General features: G+C 43.4%; 2 protein-coding genes across 3 annotated transcripts; one reads left to right on the forward strand and one right to left on the reverse strand.

Moving 5' to 3' along the window:
- Positions 1 to 3,828: 3,828 nt before the first annotated feature.
- LOC118261196 (cytochrome P450 20A1) lies at positions 3,829 to 16,669 on the reverse strand. 2 transcript variants are annotated; one of them, XM_035571924.2, is made up of 13 exons: positions 16,553 to 16,669; positions 16,226 to 16,275; positions 15,972 to 16,138; positions 13,002 to 13,147; positions 12,157 to 12,324; positions 11,568 to 11,646; positions 9,962 to 10,077; positions 9,492 to 9,546; positions 7,939 to 8,059; positions 7,093 to 7,204; positions 6,387 to 6,451; positions 4,346 to 4,435; positions 3,829 to 4,179 (listed from the first exon to the last, which is right to left on the reverse strand). In XM_035571924.2, exons 1-13 carry the CDS (start codon positions 16,622 to 16,624, stop codon positions 4,029 to 4,031), a joined length of 1,392 nt encoding a protein of 463 aa, XP_035427817.1. In that variant the 5' UTR covers positions 16,625 to 16,669; the 3' UTR covers positions 3,829 to 4,028. The 2 variants fall into 2 exon arrangements, with proteins under 2 accessions (XP_035427817.1, XP_035427821.1); XM_035571928.2 differs by having other exon boundaries at positions 16,580 to 16,639.
- On the forward strand, positions 16,593 to 22,968 carry LOC118261216 (alpha-aspartyl dipeptidase-like). The gene is made up of 8 exons (XM_035571933.2): positions 16,593 to 16,816; positions 16,910 to 16,998; positions 18,037 to 18,111; positions 18,689 to 18,768; positions 19,909 to 20,082; positions 21,552 to 21,611; positions 22,152 to 22,234; positions 22,760 to 22,968. Exons 1-8 carry the CDS (start codon positions 16,608 to 16,610, stop codon positions 22,836 to 22,838), a joined length of 849 nt encoding a protein of 282 aa, XP_035427826.2. The 5' UTR covers positions 16,593 to 16,607; the 3' UTR covers positions 22,839 to 22,968.
- The last annotated feature ends 1,007 nt before the right edge of the window (positions 22,969 to 23,975 follow it).

Below are 23,975 nucleotides of genomic sequence, written 5' to 3' on the forward strand. Positions count from 1 at the left end.
CCACTCTGTCCAACAACTGACACTTACTTTTGCAGCAAGCAAGACAGAAGTTGCAAAGACCATCCTTCCCATTTAATGATGGAAAATAAAATGTACAGTCCTCAGCCCTGAGCTGCATGCCACAGCCATTACTGGCAAGTCCTTAACTGCTGGGAAAAGGAGAGGAATATTACTACATTACAATAATGGCTCTATATGCAGCCCAGGTTAATTAAAACCTAGACATAACATCACTCATGGACATTTTGGAGGTACTGGGAAGCAAGCTCAGTAAGCTGTCTGCTCCACTAAGTTACCTAAGTTTCACCAGTTGCCACCAGGATGAGGGGCAAAAGTATACACCTGTGTCAGACAGAAACAGCCACGACAATCAATTTGCAGTGGCCTGACTGCTCCCAGCACCTGTGCTGGCTGCCTGCTTCTGATAGCAGTAGGTTGCATAGACACAGAGATATATTTAGCCTCTTGCCTTCCATTAATTTGCAGCCCTCTGTTGAAGCTTGTTCTACAGTAAAAGCCCAAGGAATGAAATGACGGCTTTTCTGTATGCTCTTCAAAACCACCCTGTGGAACTTGTGAAGTAGCTTTCTGGTGCAGAACAGGAATGTGAAGCATAAAAAACAATAGTTTCCTATGTTATAGAAGCAACCTTCCTCCTCTCAATTACTAGACAAAGGCATTTTTTTCCACAGGTTGCAATTCTGCTTGCATCCCCATGTCATGGCCAGAAGATGTGTCTTTAGTGTGGGGGGTCTATGAGCAGCATGAGTGACAAAACCCTATTCCCCACTGACTGGACTTCTGAGACTGAGTGAGTATCTGCTACAGTGCAGGCTCTGACTCAGGTTTTTCCGCAGGCTGGCATCTAACAATGCTTTGGCTTTGGATGCAATCTTGTGACACATCTCGAATAGATTCTCTTCCCTATGACCAGTCATTTCTTCACAGAATTTGTAGGAACAAAGTTGTGTTGAGATTTCAAACCCCAGTCCCTGCCAAATGCAGCTGATTTGACCCAAGGGCTCAGAAGCTTCTTCTTGCAAGAGGAGCAGAGGGGGGAAGCGGTCAGACATAAGCGGGGTGGGGGCACACTCTGAACACAGGCCTTCCTCAGGAAACCAGGCCAAAAAAGAACCACTGGACAGTGCATGTGGGACAAGGGGTGAGGGGAGAAATGGAACAAAACTGGTATTTCAATTTTCCAACTGAAATATATTAAACCTTCAGAGAAAGCTCTGATCTACGAAGATTCCCATACAAAGAAGGGCTTTTATTGCCTAAGAAAAGGAGCTACAGATGGACTGATCAGTGGTGTGCTATATCTTGAGAGTTAAGCTGTTTGAAATGACCGACACAAAAAGAGTGAGCAATGGAAACTTACAGACTGCAGCAAACAATGTGACTGTGCCCTCAGTGTCACTCGAACAATGCATAATGAATGCCTGAGAGATCCTCACTCCCCTTCTTTCTCCCAACACTTAACACATACCTTTAAATAATGAGCCAGGGCCTTTTTTGACAGCAGTTTTGAGCAAATGCAAACTAACCACTGGCTTTCTTGAGCATTTTGAGCCACATTCTTCTCTCCTTTCAGTCGCAGACTCCTGTAGTATATTTGGCTACTGGCCCACACTGAGAATACTGTCTTATAGGATGTAATACCTGTGTAGACTGATAGAAAATTTGTAACAAATTATACAGAATTACTCCTATTTTTGATTCCTGCAACTGGGTAAAAACTATTGCAAGGCAGTTGGCCCAGGCAACTCCAGCAAGGCAGAGAAACACTGTTAACAAAGTCTGAACAATTACTCTTTGGAAGCTTTTCTGCTGTGTGAAAGCTTCCCTAGCACCACATGGCTGTAATAAAGCAGATCTTAGCCACTCAATTATATGACCAAGTCGGCTATTCCTAGTGTGGTTCTTAGCAGGGACAGTGCTATGCTACCATTTTTCTCCAAGGCGGCAATAACTTCCCTTCTGTTTTGCCTCCTCTGTACACCAGGGATGCTTTAAAGTAAAATCCTTTACCACACTGATTTCTCCAGAAGGTTTAGGAAACATCTGCAGCCTTCAAGAAAAACAGGCATTCTGCATAAGCAGTGAAGCAAAGTCTAACATGAATTGCCATCTGGGGACATGACCAACCTTCAGTTAAATGGAGGTCAGATTAGCAAGAGCTTTCTTGCAGTTCATTATAAAAATCAATGCAAGAGAGGCAGCAAGATGAACTGCACAACCCTCTTTTTCCTGCCCAGCAGACAAAAAGCAGTAGAACAGAATCTCTGTCCTACATCTCCCCCAACACACACTGCACTGCGGGGGGGAATCTGAATCTCCACAGCTCCACCAAAAGCAGAGCTGACACATTAAACCCAAGAGCTGAATTTTCTTTGTCTGGTGCCCACAGAGGCTGGCATCAGATATTAACCCTGTAAGAGCTGAAAGGACTGCATTCAGGCTGGCACTTGGCAGATACACAACAGCCAAAACATTTTTGTAAAAGCAGCAGATTTTCTGACCTGGAAGGTGCCAGTGAAAGAAACGTTGTCTGTAGAAATGGGAATTGCTTCTACTCAGATACCTGAAACAGGTGTACCTGTGTGAAGCGTGCCCTGTCTACAGAGGCAGTGAAACTGGGAGCCACACGTTCCTGACCTTTTCTGTGATGCATCAGTAGCTGTGTGCAAAAGCAGCTCAGGCACATGTAGCTGCAGACTGAGCAACAATTCACCTACGACAACACTGCATTTGGATGGGAAGGGGGCCTGAAACTCCTGTTAACAGAGAAGTCAGGTTTATGTGGAACAGACTCATTGAGATCAGGTAAAGGGTGATTCTGTGTAAAATGGAAAGAAAGAGAACCACAACCGTAGCACGTTGGATTGCAATAAATAGTACTGAGATAAAGGGGTAAGAGGTCCCTGCCTTGCAAGCCATTCAGTTGGGCTCTGAAAAATCTTCCACAGGATGGCCTGTTACAGCTGAGAGGGAGAAAGAAGCAGGGAAAAGCATGTGAACATGTGGCTGCTATGGATCACACACGTTCTGGAAGAGTAAGAGCGCTCTCTGAAAGGCTTTTAAGTTATTAAGCACAACATTAATTCAGAGCCCTATAAAATCAGCACTCTCCCTTTCCAGTACTTGCATCTCCAGTCTCATGCTGACCCAGAGCTCAATGAACTCCAAGCATCTGTCATCAATTTCTGATGCTGATTAGATTAGACACTGCCCTCAGAACTGTCAGGATAGAGAATCCCTTTCTCAGGGCTTTGTTCTGTGGTTTTATTTCATTTCATTATATCATTACTAATGCTTCTGTTTTCTCAGGGGCCAAACCAATTTTATTCCTCCTGTTGACTAGCATTTCTCAGTCATCCTTTCTCTTGCAACCCTAGAGCACAGCAAGATTACATACTCAGCATGAGAGCTGATGGTGCAATTCCCACCCCACTTTCTTTTTCTCTTTCTCTCATGCACACTCACACATACTTCTCACAAGATATATCTGCTCTTCTTGACAGTTATAGCTATAGCTCAAGGGTAGGAAAGACACTTTGAATAAAAATACCTATATATAGAGAAAGATTGTGTCCTTGTGTCTCCAAGGTCTTATCTAGCTGGAATCCACAAAGAAACATACAGTCCCTTCCTTATCCACATCTGGCTGTCGTTGGAAAGGGACTGGACTAACTAGCAGCCTGGTCTTCTTTGACTAGCTGGAACCCAACAATTCATAGATACACTGCTGCAAGTGGGGTTTTTTTTTGTTTTTTTTTTTTTGCTTCCTTTACAATGGTTTGGGCAAAAAGTAAGTGTAAAGAATCATACAGATTAAATCTACTTTAATATGACTATTTGTTGAGTTAGAAAAAGTACCCAAGGGTATGTGGTTAAGAACGTGGAAGGTAACAAAATCTGCATGTAAAATTCCCTGGCTGTGTCCTTGTGCTGCCAGCATAATTCCTTTTAAGACTCTTGCCCAGAACTTCACTACTGGTACTTTCAGACCCTTGTTTTGCTTGTTCTTAGCTTCTCTTAGACACCGTAATCCAGGCTTCCTCCTTCGGTGTGGTTACCAGCTCATATTTGGTCTCCATGACTTGTCCTTTCACTGGGTGAAGGTACAGTTTCCTTACTAGGACACTGAGCAGAACTGTAGCCACCATATAAGCAAACCTGAGGAAGGAGGCAGAAGAGAATAAAAACCTTGCCATGATACAAATCTGCCAATGAACAACTGCCAGCTTGGACAGATTGTCTCAGCAGTAACAGGAATGGGATGAAACAAACTCCTCTTCCCTCTACCACACAAATCCGCAAAGGCCTGCTTCCCTTTGCTCACCTCAACTCTGGGCACTCCTGGCTTCCTGAGAAACCCAACAAGGAAAGGTTTTTCATGGCTGATTCCTCATTGAATCTCTCTGGGTCAAATCTACAAAAGACAAAATACACTGAGGCTTTTCATGAGGGCACAGAATCCTTCCTCTGGACACGTCCACACACACGCACGAGTAAGAAACTGGCAATGAAATAGAGAATCTCACTGATTTGCAAACAGCATCAATCTAGTGCCTCCTCTCTCTAAATCATGCTGGGTAATTCCACACAGATACAGGAAGGCAACTGTGAATCACTCCATCTATGTTTCCAGCCGGTCAGCTGTGTCCCAGCTTGGTCAGAATGCTGAATAACTGAGTTAGTGTGATACAGGGTTAGAACTAATATGCATTACCTCTCAGCAGCGGGTATTTAGCTCGAATACACAGCTGAGCTGATGCTGTAACTTGCCCCCTATTTCCCTCCAGGGCACACACAACCTGATTTGTCTCCCTCCCCATCTCTCTGCATCCCTCCCTCTCTCACTTCCAAAAATATTTTCCTTTTTTTCCTTGCCCCTCGCCCTTCTCTTCAAGCAGCTGGTGTGTGTGTATGTGTATATGCTGGGGGAGGGAAGCTGGTGACTCATTCAAGTGAGAAAAGTGGCTTCCAGCATTAGGATGGTGGAGGCTGTGGAAAAACTATTATCCAGGACTAGCACAAGTTAAAACAAGATTCCCACAATCCACTAACCCAAAGGAGACTAATAGAATAGCATTCAATTTAAACATATGGTATTACAGAATAAAAAAGCAGACAAACAAACCCCAGGAAATTTAATGGATGGGAGGTAGTTCTCTCTCACTTTCTGTTAAATATTTCTGCTTATACTTCAAGTCTTTGGGTCCCTGCCTAAACATCCAAGCTCTTCTTCTACCAAGGTGAACAGGTACGTGGGTGCTGACCCTCAGTTAAAGCAACATTAGGCTTACATTCCCTCTGAAGTGGCACGTTACAGAAACTGTAATAGGAAAGAAATCACAGCTGTCTAGCCATTAAAAACAAATAGGGAGGACAAAGAGCCATACACAGTGTTTTTATATGGTAGGTAGGAGAAAAGACCACAGAATGCTGACCTCCTGTCTCTGTCACGTACATACATACACATCTGTTTCAGGCTCAAGCACAATCTCAGCCCTCCTTCTTCTTGGAATAAACAGTGTTCACAGCACTCCTCACCTGCTATTTCCCTGTGGCCCCCAGTGAACCCCTCCTTAAACACAGTGCCTGCTCTACCCTACTGAGCAATCTGCTGAGATATTCATAGGTCGTGCATCAATGCCTGACCCCTTTGCAAAAGCTATGCTTTCAGGACCAGACAAGCACTGTTCCAAGGGCTCTGTTCTTTCTCCTAGATTTCAGCTGTCTCTTCTCTCTCTCTAGAATAACTGACCCATCTTTTTTTCTAGTCCAAGTGAAGCAAGTCAAACTAATGTTAGTATTTGCCACCTAGAGGCCACAGTAAGCTACAGCATTTTCTTTCTTTAACCTCCAAAATACTACCTGAATCCAGAATTATTTTCCCAGATAAAGTAATGAAGTAACACTTCCTTCCCCTTGAAAACACAAAACTTCCAACTGGCTTTTCCTCCCCTGTGTCAGTGTTTCATGTCGACAAGCAATGATTCCAAAACCATTCAAATCATTGTTTTTCTCCCTCTCTCCTCTCCTTCCTTCAAAAACCTTAAAAAGAATCTACCAGTTTGTCAGGAAAGCAGTGCATGTGGGGGGGGGAAAACAAAAACTATTAAACTCTGACAGACACACACAAACACAGACTGGAGCCTAGGAAGATCATAAACGATCATAACTTGAATTGCCCATGGAGACCAACGAATCAAGATCTTCATAAATAGATTTTCTTACAGATTCCCTTTCATCTCCAAAATCTGCTTAAGGCAGGTCATGTGCAAGCAGGCTGTGCATGGAAGTAAGATCTAAAGAATATCAATTAAAAAATGAAAGGAATTAGTTTGGGAAGGAATAAAGATCTTGATGCTACATACTTGTATGGTGACAGCCAAGATGAACTATCCTGCAGCATCACACCAAGAGCATAAAGTACAAGTGTCTGCAAAGAAAATGAGAACAAATATGTCAGACCAGAATGAAATGCATGATTAAAGACACCTCTGGACAACTCTGCCAGACAATTATTCTGTGGACCACTCACTTTAATAAATTGTTTAAAAACATAGTATGTTATATTCATCTACAGATTTCTATAATGAAATACACACATTAGGATTTTAACTTCTTAAGGCCCACACTGCAACTCTTAGTGGTTAGAGAGGGCCAGATCCCATTCCTCTACTCTTACTGGTATGTATGTATGCACTACTTTATTTTCTGCAATGGAGGGTACTACTCTGCGTAGGAAGCATGGGTGATATGATTAGTCCTGAAATCATACACTATTTTGCACAGCTGAGCTCATAAACCCCTTCAAAGGATGATTCATCCCTGGTGGACCCAGAACCAGAGGCAAACCTGCTCAGGAAGAGAGCATGAATCCCAGAGATTATCCCACAGAGGAACCACATGGAAAACTTTGACTATACTGCATTTTCAGATGACAGACCAGCTGCTCAGATTAAACGAGTGTCAGAAGAAATGGTCTTCCTCCCTCACCCCTCCATGGGAAGAAGTATGATAGAAGAGCAAACAGCAAATTCCCCTCCAGGAAACCAGGGTGGCCTAGTACTGCCCTACCTCTTTGGGGATAGTATGTTGGTCAACTCTGCCCTCCAGCTCCTGCAGCTGTGCAGCAATGGGAGTAAGCTTTGCTGTTCGCACTGTCTCACACAGGACTTGCCGACAGTATCTGCAACCAATAAGTCTGGGTCAATTTAACCCTCCCAGAAAGACGCTTATCCATGTCCTTGTTGTACGCAAGGAGAGCTGAGTCACCTGCTGCATTCAGGGTCACAGTCTGCTCCTGGAGCTGTCTCCAGCCACAATGAAGAGCTTCATTTTTTTTTTCCTGACTAGTCCCAGCATTTCCAATAAGCATTAAATCTCATCAGCAACTTTTACAGAAGTTTATCAAAATCTCTCTCATCCAACCTCTTCCAGATTTTAAACCAAATTATCCCCACTAAAAAGCATAAACACACTATTCCTTTTCCTAGACCTCCCAGCCATACAAGAAGCAGCAGGAAATCCATATTCATTCTCTTTTACTGAAACCCTAACACCAGTACAAATACAAAATACACCCAGTTGCACCACCAAATGCAATTAGAAAAACAATGGCACAGAGTTTTTCAGGCAGCCAGGGCACTGATTCTGTGCTCTCTTCCCCTGCCAATGAACCTAAAGAGTTTCCTATAGGCACCCTGAAGAGAACAGCCTGGTCCCCGTTGTCTGGAGCCCTACAGCAGATTCTCTGTGCTGCAAGTCATCCTGTGGTTTGATCACTTCCAGGAAAAGACAGGAGTAGCTTTTGGATGCCTTCTGCTGGTCCAGTGTACACTGGGCATCAGCCTCCATCACATGAAGCCCCTGTCCCTACTTCACAAGACAGCCTTCCACCGCAATTCCTTTCAAGGGACCCACCTGAGTTGCTCAATTTTCTCATGCGTAATTGGTCCCTTCCCCAGAACATGGTCCACCTCCTTGTAGAGATTCTGCTGGACATCTTCAGAGGTTGCCAGGAAATAGACTGCCCAGGTGCATACTGGGGAAGGAATGAAGACAATATCAGATCGAGAAAATTCAAACTTTACTAACTGTATTTGGTTTTCTTGCTTGCTGTATTTGCAATGTTATTTTTCTGACCTCTAAAAGGGTGACCTCTGTTCTCAGCAGGTTGTACTGATTCTCTATTCAGAGGGAGAAGTAGAGGTTGAACTCTTGTGTAACAAGAGACCCTGCAAGCTTAAATTCTCTTTCCAATGCTATGAGGAGCTTAGAAAGCTGTGGAGACTGACCCATTCAGTCTCACAGTCCCAGGGAAGGGACCACACAGCCCAGCAAAGCATCAGTCAAAGAGTTTCTCTTTCCCAGTATGTGTAACAGCTGTGATGCTCCAGCAATCACCCCTTTTAGGGAACCAGGGTTTTTAGACCAAACATTCAACTGAGAGGCTGGTTTGTCCACAGCATTGGAAAACTCCCTTATTTAGTGGGTTTCCTCAGCACATCTCTGACAAGTGCTCCAGGCACCCAATGTCTGGGCTCCTGACGGGGAGGGAGAAGAACAATATAGCTCTCTGCACCAGGTTGGCCAGCACTTTTCTCCTCTACATCTATTTTGTGAGGTTCTCAAGAGATATCTTCAACAGCACAGTGAAAAAAGAAGCCTTGCATAAGAAGTAAGTGTGTAGGATGCAATTTCTCTGAAGCTACAAGGGAATGTTTCTACCATTCCTAACTGTCTATTCCTGAGAACTATCTGACAATCTCTAAGGAGTCAAGCTCCTTTAAAAGACTGTCTTCCTGAAGTACTTGGAGAGTATATTCTCTGGGGATGTTATTAACACAGCTGCCAAATTTGCTTTCCATGTACCCAGCAGCACCTGAGAGTTTTTCTCTGGAGTTCCAGTCCCACTGGCTGAGATACAGGGCCTGATAATCAGGGGTTCAGTTTAAATCATCCTCATATCATAAGAGATTTTACATAGCCCCAGTTTATATTTTCAGTTGCTTTTTTTAAATCTAAATCCCAATGTAGCTCCTTGGAAAGTCTTCCCTATATGGAACATACCTATCCTTCATAAATTCAAAGCAGCCAGTCAGATTTTAGCACTCTGTTCTGATTTCCTTCCTGTGTACCAGAACCTATTTTATATCATGATCTTTGTGGCTTGCAATTTTTGGTGCTCTTTCATCAAATTTAGCATCACTTGAGTCCAAGAAAAAAGCAACAGGAAGAAATTCTAAGGTTCACCAAAAGAATGGGAAAGTTGTCAAACCTCAGTTTCAACTCACTAGTTGTGAGGCTGTATTGAATGACTGCTATAAAATTAGCTGCTTCTATACATTTGTAGCTCAAGAGAGATAGAATGATGAGTATCACTTTTTATTAGTCTAGATTAAGTCTCATGTCATCATTCTCAGTTTTAGACAACTGAGTCCAAGGATAGAAAGTTACCTGCGATCTATACTTACAGTTAGCAGTAATTGTGCATCCTGCCAAGGAGAAAATCATTGTATCTTCCAGAATCTAGGAAACAAAATCTAGTTCAGAGAATGAAGTCTGTAAGATGCAAAGATTAAAAAGAAGCAGCACATTCTCCACTCAAGCACATGAAATCCCTTTAGTGCAGAGTGCAGGAAATTCATCTAGAAGACCGAACTCTCTACAGAACTTCTACTGTAACAGCACTTGAGACATGCTTAATACTAACACACTTCTGGTTTATAAAAATAGCAATGAAAACAGTGACAAGGAAAGCTACTGATGTCTAATTCAATTAAGCACTGCAGAAATGGAAAAAGAACCAGAGAGAATGCTGCTTTAGTAAGGAATCTGACCCCTGCCAGATGCCAAAGCTTAGATTAATCAAAGGCTACCATGTAATGAGTTGCCAATCTACTAGAATTCCATTACTTCCTAATGACATAACAGCTGCACAGACCTGCTGGTCACTCAGGCTCCCCTGCAGCAAAGTGTCTATAAAGACGTGCCTGTTGAATGATCTGCCTCGGCGTTCCTTTGTGACTTTCCTTAAGGTAGATTCCATCTCCTTCAGAGCTTTGGAAGCAAAAAGAAATGGTTATTTCAAAACCTGGTCAGACTGAGAGCTGCAGAGACGTGAATCCATCTCCCCAAGCAGATTTTCAGACCAGCTGTCCCTGCTGGGCTCACTTACAGAAGCAGCCTCTGTTACACGTTAGTGTCAGTTTGGAAGGTGTATCTCTAATTTAGCTGAAAATGTAGGAACCAAATATCACAGGCTGCCTACAAAGAGTCGCCCTTAGTGGTATAACCAAGACATGTAATCTGTGAGTTGAAATCATGTAAAGGAAGGTCAAATAAGTTAGTTTCAACACTATAACCATCAGATAACATGTTTAAACAGCTCTCATAAAATAAAATAAAATAAAATAAAATAAAATAAAATAAAATAAAATGTTTGAGCCAGATAACTTCTTGTATTGCCTGTTGAGTTATAATTACTAGTGCTACGGCACCTCCAGCTACTGATATTCTCCCTTTTGCTAGGGGTTCTATAGACATAATGCTAGAGGAAGGCTAAAATGTCTGTGGATTTTGGCACAAAGGTTCCACTCATTTGAAGATATTTGGGTGCCTAACTCCTAGAGCTGTTCTGGGAACTGGGGAGAGTTAGGGACCTAGTTGCTGTCAGCTGTCTCATTTAAGTGACCTAATTCAGACAATCCAAGAAACATGGAGCAGAAGCTAGATCAAGCTAGAAGCTTGATTTCCCAAGGTCCAATGCAGCCCTTTCGTCTTAGAACTATCTGTCCTCTCTCATCTCTTCTCCGTATAGGAAGGCCAGCAATGCTTAAACACCAAGCCTCACCAACCGGAGTTTGTGAAATTGTGTCCTTAATACAAATCGGGAACAAGTACCTGTGGGAGAAGCCCATTTTAGTGGGGCAGTAGCTGACTTAAGGCTCTTAAACCCACACAATCAGCAACATGAGGAAGGAAACACTGGGTCTGAAGGATTTACGAGCAAATCCTTAGTTCTAGATACAGGCTACTTTTGTGTAACATCTTACCAATCAATATTAAGAAGTCTTAACTATCAACAACTAAAAGGACAGGACAACTGAAGAATAAAAAAAATCAATCTGAAATGGCAGTGCATTTGTAAAATGGCGCATCATAGGAATGATTATACAAGCCAGACCAAACGACCTCATCTGCTTCCACTTAGCACAGTTGCCTGCCTCCAGGAGAGGTCAAAAGCAGATACTAGGACACAGAACAGGAAGGTAGCAAGCACACCAAGACCTCAGAACTAGACCTAGATGCAGAGTTCTAGTCCTACACACTTTTTGTACAATGGCAGGCTTGTCAATGAACTGCAAAACCATGATACCTTCTGACCTTCTGCACATCTATGGAAGACACATCTGGTAGCTTATGTCATGATGATCAACTGCAGAAAAGCCAATACGGCTAGACAAATTAAGTGCTTCCATATGCTAGCTAACTCTAAGCGTTAATCAGAGTGGAGCACGAGGGTGACTGTGATTTTGGGAGGAACCTACCATCTTCATACAGCTTCTTCCTAGTTGTGTTTTTGTCAAGGGACCCATCCAAGAAACCTTTCCCAATCTCTGACCAGATCTGAAAGAAGGACAGAGAGAAGAGCACCATCACTTACCACAGGCAGAATGCTGGGACTCTTTTATTCTTCCCTATTCATCAAAATGAAAACATCAAATAAAACAAAGACTTTCTCTGAATATGAATCTAGTCTCCTCTTTAGAGCATCATGCCTCATCACAGTTATTACATTTATAATAGCTGAAACTGAGTTGAAATGAAAAAACTCTAATTACAGCTGTATGGGAAAAAGCATGGGCATCCTGAGTGGGCGATTAAACAGCTTCTTTTCCCACCCTATCGCCAACAAAATTTCCTTTAGAAACACCTGGCCTTAGACCAATAACAGCAGGATTAGCAGTAGGATCTTTCTGATTGTTTTGGTTTGGGACAATTGAGTAAGACTCTTAACCTTAATGTTAATGTCTCAGCAGTAGCTTGTGCTTACTACACTGCACACAAGATGCAAACTGTTTGCTGTCAGCTTGGAGAAATGGCAAAAGAAATTTCCTGACTCTTCATGACACTTACTGCATCGTGGTGTCTGCGGAATCGGATGACTTCCCGGTCATCTTCAAAGCTGCTGCCCATAGCTGTCTGCGTAACAGACTTCATGGCAAAGCCCAGCATGTGTTGGCAGAGTGGCACGTGTTGTGCCTCAGGCAGGGAGAGCCATTTGGCTAGCAACTCTTCTGACAACTTAAAGAGGAAAGGAACCATTAGTTGGCAGTAATATCAGCAGCCTATTTACAAAACATATCCCAAACTGGAGGCATTCCCACCCTAAGCTGCTAAGGCAGAACACGCTTTCAAGGCCATGGCACTCATCTATTCTCTTTTCAGGGTTTCCTTTCGTTGTTATCTTAAACCAGCAACATTTTAGCATCGTATATCCTGCCTAGCCCTATGGTTTTCCCCCAGTAAGCCAGTTCTGTCCATCTCTCTTGTTCCCTCTGTTGCAGAAAATACATTAAACCCTTTAATACTAGTAACTCGCTATTGGGAAGATAGACCATATTCTGGCTGTTGGACTGAGTTAACAGAACAGTTCTCCAGTTGTTTATGGTTCCAACAGCTGGTTCCTTGCTCCTCCCTCCTGTCCTGTGAAATAAATCCAGAAATCAGGTGCTACCTTTAAGCGCATCTGATGCCTTGGCATAAAACGTCACAAAGGCCAACCCTTTCCCCCAAACCCACTGGAGCTAACAGAAACCAATGTTCACACTGTGCTCGAACAGGCAGAGGCTGTTCTCTGTTTCAGACGCTTGTAGGTCCAGCACAAATTTGAACGAAGCTCTTTTATCCTAGTAATCATTCTCATTAAACTTTCCCCTGTGAGCCACACAGCGCTTCTATGCTGAAGAAAAGCAAGTTACCTTCTGGATGAGAGCTAAGTTACTTTGAAGGGACTTGGTCACACCATTTTCATACAGCCTTCTCCTCAGGTGGCTCTCTCCTGTATCCCCATTCAGGCTGGGCTGGTACCTCAGGAAGGATTTCAATATTGCTTCGAAGGGATTCGCTGAAAGCAAGTAAAGGAAACACCATTCTAGTGTGACAACCACTTGGTCACAACAGCAAGAGTGGTAGGTACACTCCTTCCCCTTCTCCACCTCTCCTGCCTGATCTGCAGATTCCCTCTTCACAACCGGGGTACCCTCCTGCCCCGACCACATCCATGCACACAAGCCCTATCAGCTCACAAGAGATTTAGTCAGCCAGGGCTGCCCCCAGCGGAGAAGCTGCAGGTCTCTCACAGAAAACAACGCCCCATTAAGCTACAGAATGCTTTCTGCTTCTAACCACTTTCCATCTTCCTTGCACACAAACTCTTGCAGCAGTGAATAAATTAGGCAAAAACACATATCCTCCACCTCCTATAACTACAGCTTGCTTAAGTTAGATCTTTAACTTTCAATTTCATCACCAGGGGCCTCTAGTTAATTAACCTGCTAAAGTACACTAGTAGTCAATGCAAAAACATGCAGTAAGGCATGGTCTACTATATGATTTTCTGTTTCTGTAAATTTTTCTGTGGGTCTCACGAACTGGCAGAATCTTTAAGGAACTATTTGGAAGTAGCAATCTGGAAAGTTTCAAAAGAGAGGTTTTCACTATTTATCACAGTCTGTTATTTCTCCCACGTGAAGAGAGAAACCACTGAGGCATCAGAAAACAACAACATTAGGCTAGACACCTATGACTCAACCTACTGTGGATGCATCTAAGATTCCCAGCAGAGATCAGGGCCTCATTATGCTACCGGACAAACATCCAACAAGAGACAATTCCTACCTTCAGAGGACTTACCAGCTAGTAACACAAAGGCAGCTAATGAGGCCAGAGGCAAGAATATAGTAAACTTTCCTAAATACTTTTTTTCTCACATCATTTCCCTTCCTATGTTTTAAAGCTTTGCAGCTCGCCCTGTTTCCTACTTCAAATGACAAGAAGTGTACGCATATGCCTTGTGGCACAGCAGATGGTACCTGTGGCTCTGCACGTGGAACAGGCTGTTATGTGACTAGCTGCTGCTGACAATTCCTCCTCCATGGTACTTTGCCATGAAGTGGCTGCTGCTATTCATGCCACCATCCCCTGGTGACGGGAAAGCCCACAAAGCAATCTGGCATGCAGAGGCATTTGGAGAGGCCAGAGGATGCTTAGCACCATCATCTGCAGAAACTGCATAGTTCTCCTGGTGTATGTGAAAGAAAACTGCTGGTTCAGCAATGGGCTCCATTTTTTTTCCTTCCCTGTCCCTAGCACAAACTGTCAGTCCTATGTCACTGCTACACTCACTGTTGTGAACTTAAGACTTCAAAGACTAGGATGCCCTTTGCAGAGGGTTGCCCTCATCTTGTAGTATTTGGGAAACACCTGTTTTTCCACAGCTACAGGAGACTAGTGACTCCACGAGGCCATCCTCCACAAACCATCTCTCAGAAACAGAATTCTGTCCTACCAAGCACTTCCACAGACTTCATTTGTGCTTTGTCCTGGTCTTGAAAACAGCTCTAGGATTACGTTTTCACTCCTCTCAGTGAAGCATATCAGACTTTTAATGGTTTGATAGCCTAGAAACACTGTTCTATCACTTTACTTCTCTAGAAGTCTGATTATCAAAGAAGTATGGTACGACCACACCTTATTGCATTTCCCACTTATCTCCATCCTTAAAAAGTATTTTCAGCCCTCAGCATCTAGTCTGTAGCTGCCCTGGTCACTTAACTTCCTACATTTAAGCCCTGGTACTGTATTTGTTTTCCTCCAGTATTTGGATACTCTCCCAAATTCAGTACATTTTTGAGAACTTGTCTGCTCAAGGGCCTGTCACCACTTCTCTGAACTTTGAGAAAGTGTCTGCTCAATATTCCCCAAGCACACTTGAGTGCATTCAGATCTTTCAGGGTGTGTTTCCACCTTCTGGTGTGCCACTGCTATCCGCTGTGTCTTGCTGATCTTTGTTAACTCCTACGCCTTTCCCAGATAAAAAAAATGCTGATGAAGTCTGACATGCAAACGTACAAGAAGCTTACCCATCGTGACCCCATCATAAAGTGATGCTGAGATATCTGCCTGTGCCTGAAAATAACCTACACTATCAGGTCAGAGGTGTGCAACCAGCAACTCAATCTACCCTAGAGGATGAAAACTGGAAAAACAGCAGGTTAAACCCAAACATCAGCCTAGTTAACTTGCTGTCTGTGATCACCTTAGGAAGCAAAACCTCCGAAAGGCTTACACTAGAAACTAAAATACTCTCCCAGGACTAAGAAGATCAACTCAACAACCAGCTCCACTAACCACTTCCAAGGCTAGAAGATCATTAGCGTTTGACTCAAAACTCTATAACTCAAAGTAAAATGAAAATTAAAGAACTTCTTGAAATAACGCTTCAAAAATCTCCACACTGAACCACACGCAGAAGCTATCACACAATATCGGAGCTCTTTTCAGACTTAATTTAGCAACATTCCCCATCTTCAATCATACTTCAAGTTGCTTTTAAATTGTACCTCAAGTTGCTACAGGATCTTCACCTGGCTGCTTCAAGTGACTAATGAACATGATGCTCTCTCTCCATAAATATTTGCCCTTAGGCAGAGGGTAAAAGGCAGAAGCACAGGAACTTCTTGACAGGCACTGGACAGTAGCAACTCTCGGTCACTGACATTCAAGTCCAGTAAGCAGGACCATGGACATGTCTGAACCACATCAGCTGCAAATTAAGGTTCATTTTCTTTCTATTCAGAATGAAACCCCAGCTTCCTTCATTTGACATACGATGCTCAGCAAGGCCAGAAGGAACAAATAAGCTCAAAGACAAAGCAGAGGGCACTTACATATCCGGTTGGGGTTGATATGTTGTTTCAGGAGATCAATGGAGCCAATGCTGACAACAAGGCGCCTTCCAAACCAGAAAGAGACCACTGGGCCATATTTCTCATGAAGGTTCACCAGGAACTCGTGCAGACTTCTGCTAGCAACGATATCTGGCAGATTGCCGTCCCTGAGGAACACAAAGAGGTTACCTGGGCATGAGCTGCATCCAGTGCCGAGGCGGAATGTGATCAACATGAAAATGGGAAGCACTTACTTCTCATCAGTCGGAGCTAGCCCGGGGATACCCGATGCTTGCCTAGATGCCTGGAGAGTAAAGGGGAACACGTCAGCCTCTCTGAACTTAGGTTTTAGGCGGACTTCCCTACACGAGAGCTATACTTCCGAGCAGCTAAAGCCTTCCCAAGAGGGGCTCAAGAGGGCTCGTTAAACACGGGGTGCAACAGCGTGCTGACGCCCAGCAGGGTGCAGGCGGGCGGGCAGCCCCGTCCCGGGCCGATGGAAGGGGCCGTGCCGGGCCAGGCCCCGCGGCCGCCCGCTGCCTGCACCGGGGCCGTGCCGTGCCGTGCGCCACCGCCATTACCGGGTAGAGGTAGAGCACGGCGCCCACCAGGACGAGCAGGAAGGTAACGGCGAAGATGGCGAAGTCCAGCATGGCCGGGCCGGGGCAGGGGGAGAGGCCCGGCCCCCACCACGGGGCAGGAAGGGGCGGGCCGGGCCGGGCCGAGCCGAAGCCGGGGCGAGGCATGGGGTGCCCGCGGCGCCTGCTGCTGGTCTCCAACTCCACCCTGCACGGAGGGGGGTACCTGGGCCACTGCCAGCAGCACATCCAGAGCTTCCTCGGGGGGTAAGCGCCGGGGGAGGGGGGGACCCCGGGGTGGGGGCAGAGCTCCGCCGTGCCCGGGGGGCTCCAGCAAACCTCTGCCCTCTCCTCCCGCAGGAAGGTGAAGCGGGTGCTCTTCGTGCCCTACGCCCTGCACGACCGAGACGCCTACGCCCGCACCGCCAGGGAGAAGTTTGAGAGCTTGGGTAAGGGGAGCCCCGAGGGGGGACGGGGACAGGGGAGCTCTGGCGAGTCCTGCTTCAGCTCCGGTCAGCGAGGGGGTGACAGCAGCAGGGAGCGAGCTGCTTGCAAACTTTCACCTACAAGTGGGTACTTCAGAGGCCTCCGGGAAAAAGCGTGTTGCAAACACTTGTAACCGCTTCAGGGAGGAAGCTTGTACGCCCGGATATGAAGCGGCATATTTTTATCCTCCTTAATGACACGGGGGAATATTTCTTCCCATATACATTAAGCCTCTGCTCAAGCTGCGCACCTACTGCTAGGTGAAGAAGACAATTACTGTAACGTGCTTCAGGCAGGCAGGTGTTTCCAGGATGAACAGTGATTGAGCTTTGCTATGAGCAAAGATCTTTCCAGAGTGGCCTACTGCAACAGCCCTACTTTGTGTCTGTCACCTTCCAGGTAACTTTGGACTTGTTACTGTAGTAACAATCAATACTCACTTCCTGGGGTATCACACTTTGCTCCTTATCTTGCAGAAAGATTGCTATCAACTGTCCGTGTTCTTCCGGGGTTCCTGGCACATACTATACTCAGTGAACCACAGCAGAGCAAATCTGTCAAAGCCAAACATTTTAACCATTACAAAAAACATGTTCAAATGCGACATTCATACTACTAATGCTAGAGCAACAATGGCAGATCCCGTTCAGGCTCATAGCCGCTCTGGGCAGTGACAGCTTTTTCCTCTTGTTTTCTAGATAGCTGGTAGTGCTCAGCAGGACTTTGTACCACAGCCAGCACATGCTGAGTGAAATGCTCCGCTCTTTTAGACACTGAGCATCTGTATCTTTAAAGGAAACATTTGCTTTGGTACCGCTGCATGCAGAAGCCTAGTATAAACATAGGGTATATACTGTTTTTCCTCGTAGAGGTTTCTGAAGGTTCCCTGGTTGTATTGTGAGACATTTGGGTGGAACAGGGGCAGAGAACAGGATAGGGGGATTGAATGTACATTCCTCCTCCAAACTGAAGCAGCAAAGGTAAATAACTTTTAATTTAAGGTTACGGGCTGGACAGCATTCATGAATCCTGTGATCCAGTGGAAGCTGTAAGGAAATCTGAAGCAATATTTATTGGTAAGTTTTACTTCTTGCTTCCTGAAGAGGGCTTATATAAGACGCTGCATTAGTCTTTTGTAGAGCTGGTACTGTAGAGACAAGCATGAAAAAGTCTCACCTCACAATTAGAAGCAGCTACAGAAAACAGTACTGTAATTGGGAACAGTAAGACCCTAAACTTAGTGGTGGGAATAGAAGTAGGGAAGACTTATCAGTGGAACTGCTTCTCCAGTAAGTTTCAAACTCTTCCCTTGAACAGTACTTCAGCATTAAAAATATGATTCTAGATGTTTTATCATTTTACCAAGACTAAGAGGATCCAGGCCTACTGTGCTCAGATTGAGCGCAGTCCTAACACCACACTCAAGGGTATTAGAATATTATCTGCTGTCAAGGAGCCAGTGTCATCTGTCAGAAGGACCTGGGACATGAGCCCGTGGCCTGCCAAACAAGCATTCCTCTGAAGCTTCTGGGTTTTTTGTTGCTCAAAGCAGGATACTGTCCTGAACAGAGCACTGAGTTTGGCAAGCTTGTAATGGCATCAGTTAAAATCGATGGTAAAGCACATTAAATAAGCTGAACTCTTTTTCTGCAGGAGGTGGCAACACATTCCGTCTCCTGAAAGCTCTCTATGACAACAGTCTGATACAGGAGATCAGGAAGAGAGTTCTTGAGGTAACAACTAGATGTCTCAGGTCAAGTCTGAATGATAGGATCTCATGCATAAACATTTGTTCAGACAAATCCAAGTTGATTCTATGTCTTTGTTTCTAATATATTTCAAATATTGAGCCATATCTTGCAAGCTGGTGAACTGAAATCTGTGGCCAAATAAAGCTGTCATTAGTAATGAAAGCCTGAAAAGACTAGGGTCAGTAAACTGTCCTACAGCAGTTTCTAAGATAGGGGACTGCAAGACTTTAGGATGTACAATGCTATGCCATACCTTAGAAGTAAGCCCCTCAGCTTAAAATACCAATGAAGAGCAGTGCAAGGATTTAATCATTGGCCAAAACCCACATTTTTCAGGTTATGTTCACTTTTTATTCTTGTTAATAGATATGCTCACGCTGCAGGTTGTCTAATAATAAACCAACAACTTAATCTGCATGTGCCTTTTAGACAATAGAGTAAATGAGTAAGTGTTGTAATTAACTTAGGTGTCTGACATGAAATTGAGAGGTACGAGTGCCATCAAGCCCTTCCAGCCCATTCTAGCATAGTGAATCTCATAAAGCACAGCAAAGATAGGTCACCAGTGGAAGACAACAGAAGCAAGGTGTTCCCCTAGTGATGTGGAACTGTGAATTACTTCAGATGAATTTATGCAAGCCACAGTATGTTTGAAGAGGCTAGCTACCAAGAATAAAGGTCACGTAGGCCATCTTAATGTACACAAATACACAATACAGCAGCACGGTGCTCAGCTTTGGGTGATCTACCCTCTTTAGAAGCTAGTTAAAAGCTACTTCTGATATTTCCTGTAACTGCAACATAGGCAAGCCTCATCTCTTAATAGCAAAGTCTGTCTGAAATGACAACCTTGCAAGTTTTCTCTTGTGAGGGGATTATTGCAGTTGTGAGTACAGGGCATTCCCTAGTTAGTTCTCTGCTAGCCATTATACATAGAAACTATTGCCCACCTCAAACTGTGAGCTCTTCTTTTTCTGCTTTTCACTTGTAAAGTTATCAGTGAGATGAGCTAGAAGGACTAAGTCTGATCTGACTGCTAAGTCTCCAAGATTGATAGAAGATGCTGTAAAATGCTGTTCCCAATTGTGATACCACATACTAATCATTGCTTTTGTCTTTCAGGATGGGGTTCCTTACATGGGATCCAGTGCAGGAACTAATGTTGCTACCGTCAGCATCAATACTACTAATGACATGCCAATTGTTTATCCACCTTCCCTGCAAGCCCTAGGTTTAGTTCCTTTTAACATTAACCCTCACTACCTGGATCCAGATGATAAAAGCACTCACATGGGTGTAAGTAAAGCATTCCACAGCAAACGCAGGGTACCAAGGTGTAATGATAGTGTGCATTTGCAAGGGATTACAAAGCTATAGAATGTCTAACAGCTGCTCCCTCAAACAGTTGGAAATACCAAAGAGGCAATAACATTTTACTCCCTCCTAAAGCTTTTCTTTGAGTGGGAAGAGGAGCTGGCAACAGTGGTACTGAGGTGGAACAAAGTGTTTTTCACAAACAGCAGCTTTCAATGTGTGAAATACTGTTAGTTCATACCTGGCATGGAATTGGAAAAAAAAATGTGAAGATGAAATGCAATTTGTTTCTGGAGTCCTGGAATAGGCTGCCTTGCTTCCTGGTCTAGAAGACCTAATTTAAGCATACTTCAAGAGGCTTAAACATCTAAACATCTGAAGGAGCTATCAGAACAGGGAAAGCTTAAGATTGCATGCAAACCTGTAGTATAAGAAAATACCTGTGTGAGTGTCCCTGCAAAGAGCACACCTTGTAACAGCTAGTATTAAGTAAGCACATGTACTAGTATAGCTGAAAGAAAAATGGTTAAACATCAGGCACAGAGACTGACATCTCCACTGTATGGAAGAGCTTTTTCTTAAATAGCTTGCCAGGAGCCAAGCAGGAGGCTGTTTCTGAAGTGCATCCTTTAACAGCCCAAATACTTTTTGCCCTTGTAATCAGAATTTCTCTGTGGCTAGTGGAAGTATTAAGAATAAGGGGACAATGAAGAGATGGAAGATCAAGATGTGCTTCTAGAATTTAGATGAAGTTGTAGGTGGTCACTTAATCTGCTCGCTTGTCTCTAGATAAGCGAGAGATATTTACAGGAAAAAGACTGCCTGCTATTTTTCTGAGAGGAGGATGGAAATTCTGTGCTGCAACAAGTGCCTGTTGTGTTTCTATGTTTCCTTATCAACAAAGCCTTCTGGTTTGATTTCTTTAACTACTGTTGTTCAGTTGAGAAGCAGCAACCCTCAAGAAACATGGCAGAGCCATGCATAGAAGGAAATTCTTCATTGTGATTCCTACTTGAGAAGGAAGAAACAGATGTTTAATTAGTGGAAATCCATGGCTCACTATCATCTTTCATGAAGAAGGCACCTCAGGCATCTGCTTCCACCACCTTCCTCTGTACTCTTGTTCTGAGAGTGAGCACAGAGAGAAAATATTTGAAAAGATAAAAAAAGCTGGATGAATTGACTGGAAGTTTTCAGGCTTTTGGGGGTTGGGACTATGCAAGTTCTGTTTGATCAACCTACAATTGCTGCTAATGATGAAAGGGAAAAAATGTATCTACTAAAGTCAGTCCTGCCACTTTCTTCAATACATTAGTCTAATTAAAGCATTCTCTTCAAGGGGAAGTGCCTGCTTTGTTTATCATTAAGAAGTTGCTGAGTGTCATAGTACTTGGATGGCTTTAACTTCTACTTTACTGCCTGGGCAGCTAAATCTACACTCATTATTGCAGGAGACAAGAGAGGAAAGAATTCGCCAATATCACGAAGAACCAAATACCCCTCCAGTTTTGGTAAGTAGTAGTTCCCAGTCAGGAAAGCGATGGCTGTAGCATGGTGAGCACTTTAAATGCATCCTTACTAGTTTTCAGTTTGGGTTCCTCCTCCTGACAAGCCTTCCAGAACTCTAGCAGGAAAGGCTAGTTATACTGTTGCTAACAGCTTCAGCCTTGATTTTGCTCATTTGTTCCATGTGCCAGCTTTTAACTTGAAGTATAAAGTTTGCACTCTAACAAACCCAGCTTATTGTTGCTTGGACAAAAGTGAATCTAAGAATGGGGGTTGCAGAAGTAATAGTGGAACAAACATTTTTCTTTTTCTCCTTAATAGTTTGTATAGCCTTCCATAACAGCAAAATTAAATACATAAGAAAATCAGCTTCTAAAACAAAATAACCCACCTACCTTTGTCTTAGCATCTTTGTTAAAAAAATGAGCCAGGAAATCTTGTTTGTAGTCATAAGGAGCTACACTTAAAACTGTTCTGCTTGTGACAAGTGTTCTAGCTTTTCAAATAGCTTGAAAATAATGTTAAAATGTTTCCACCTATGTTAGGGCTTGCGGGAAGGTGCAATGCTGCTAGTGGAAGGAGACAAAGCCACCTTACAAGGAGTAACAGGAGCACGACTATTTTTGAGGTAAATGCTTCATTTGAATTTGAGTGAAATTGAAATACAAAAAGGAAGAGATTTCTATTCAACTTCTGGCACATACTGCCTGTCCCTCATGTCAGAAGTTACTTAATCCTTTGCTTCCATTTCTCTTTAGGGAAAATGTGAGTATTGCTTAATGTTCTAAAAGAGCAGTCAGTATGACAACACTCTGAAGTGCTATGACACTACATACATTGAGGTTCATGTTTCTGATCGAATAACTACCATTCATCCAGAGTGCCCCAGCAGTCAGGCTGTGCTCTGTACCGAAGACCAGGGGAATGCCACTTTGATCCTAATGCACTGTATTCTAGAAACAAGAGTCTCAGGTCTTCAGTTGTATGAACATTACTAAGAAATCAAATATGTATATCCCAGGATGCAGGCAAGGAAGGGGGTCAAAGCTGCTAGTTAGGAACAAGGATGCCCTGTTCTATCCCTGGTAACAGATGGAAGAGCAGTAGTCCTAGCTGCTGTGCAAACTTACAGCATGGTTGATCTTGTTTACAGGGGTAAGAAACCAACTGAACACGAGCCTGGAACAGATTTCAGTTTCCTCCTGATTGACAGTAATCTCCAGAAGCTGTAGCCTCGCATATTCTGCAGCAGAAGTCGGCACATGAGGAGGAAGGAAAGAGACACTTCTAGTCCTAGGGTGGGTGGCAAGCCTTAACTTTACAAATAAAGATAAATATGCATTATTGGACTCTCTTCCTCCACCCTGTTCACTTCTCAGACGTCTTTCTTTCCCAAGAAAAATGACATTTTTATTGCAATACTTGAGTAATAATAGAATAAGAAGTCTTACTCTGAAATGTTCTGTACCTTCATGCACCTCCACTTTGATTCCTCCCCCATCAAAAAAGTTACCTTAACACAATTAAGTCAAGACACTGAGTCAGCTGTTCCTGCTCCCTTGTTTTACCTGTGTAATAAAAGAATTGCTCATTTAGTGTACTCCCACAACATTAGTTTCATTTTTACACTATTAATAAAGTGAGAAGTTATGCATTCAATTATTTTTATTGGCTTCAGACTCATGTTAAATATATACAATGCTGATCATGTACAAAAGTGTGCATGTTAAAAATTGTTAGGTTACAAACTTGCAAATTCCTAGAAAAGTGCAAAATTTTAAAACATCTTCCACCATGCTGTACAGAAAAAAAATCCATCATTAGCCAATATACACACTCTCAAAACATACTGATCAAACCAAAATAAGACATACAGTATACACTTAAAGCACCCAGAAGGGAGATATTGCACAGAAGACTAACAGCAAGTTTGTTACAGGGCCTGAAGGCTCATTTTTGAAAGCAGATATTTTCAACACTCCTCAGACCTAACATTTAATTCTTTAAAAAAAAAAAAAAAAAGGCATTTTTTTGGCATTTAAAAATCCATTTGTAATCTTGTAATTGCACAACGTGTGAGAATCAGAAGATACGATTAACTGTTGCTGTAAGTAAGGACTCTATTTGCACTGCCCCATTAGCTTTAGTAATTAAAAAAAAATGCTGAGACATGTTGAAGTGTCTTGCTTACCAAATTTCATCACGCAAACCAAGTAGCAGCACAACTTCCAACAAAAGACTGACCCAAGGGAGGTAAGTCTTACAAGCAGTGTTCCTCTAATTTTATATTAAGATGCTCCTGCATAAGCTAAGGGTTGAATCAGAACTTAAAGTTCTCCTTGATTTTTTTTCCCTCATGGCTTTAAGTA

The sequence above is a fragment of the Cygnus atratus genome, chromosome 6 (assembly GCF_013377495.2).
Source record: "Cygnus atratus isolate AKBS03 ecotype Queensland, Australia chromosome 6, CAtr_DNAZoo_HiC_assembly, whole genome shotgun sequence".
Taxonomy (NCBI): Eukaryota; Metazoa; Chordata; class Aves; order Anseriformes; family Anatidae; genus Cygnus; species Cygnus atratus.

Coding starts and splice junctions, on each gene's coding strand:
- LOC118261216 (XM_035571933.2), top strand. CDS start 16,608: ATGGCGAAGTCCAGCATGGCCGGGCCGGGGCAGGGGGAGAGGCCCGGC. Junction 16,817..16,909: donor ATCCAGAGCTTCCTCGGGGG/GTAAGCGCCGGG, acceptor CTCCTCCCGCAG/GAAGGTGAAGCGGGTGCTCT. Junction 18,769..19,908: donor TCAGGAAGAGAGTTCTTGAG/GTAACAACTAGA, acceptor TTTGTCTTTCAG/GATGGGGTTCCTTACATGGG.
- LOC118261196 (XM_035571924.2), bottom strand. CDS start 16,624: ATGCTGGACTTCGCCATCTTCGCCGTTACCTTCCTGCTCGTCCTGGTG. Junction 16,276..16,552: donor CCGTGCTCTACCTCTACCCG/GTAATGGCGGTG, acceptor TTTACTCTCCAG/GCATCTAGGCAAGCATCGGG. Junction 8,060..9,491: donor ATGCACAATTACTGCTAACT/GTAAGTATAGAT, acceptor TTCCTTCCCCAG/TATGCACCTGGGCAGTCTAT.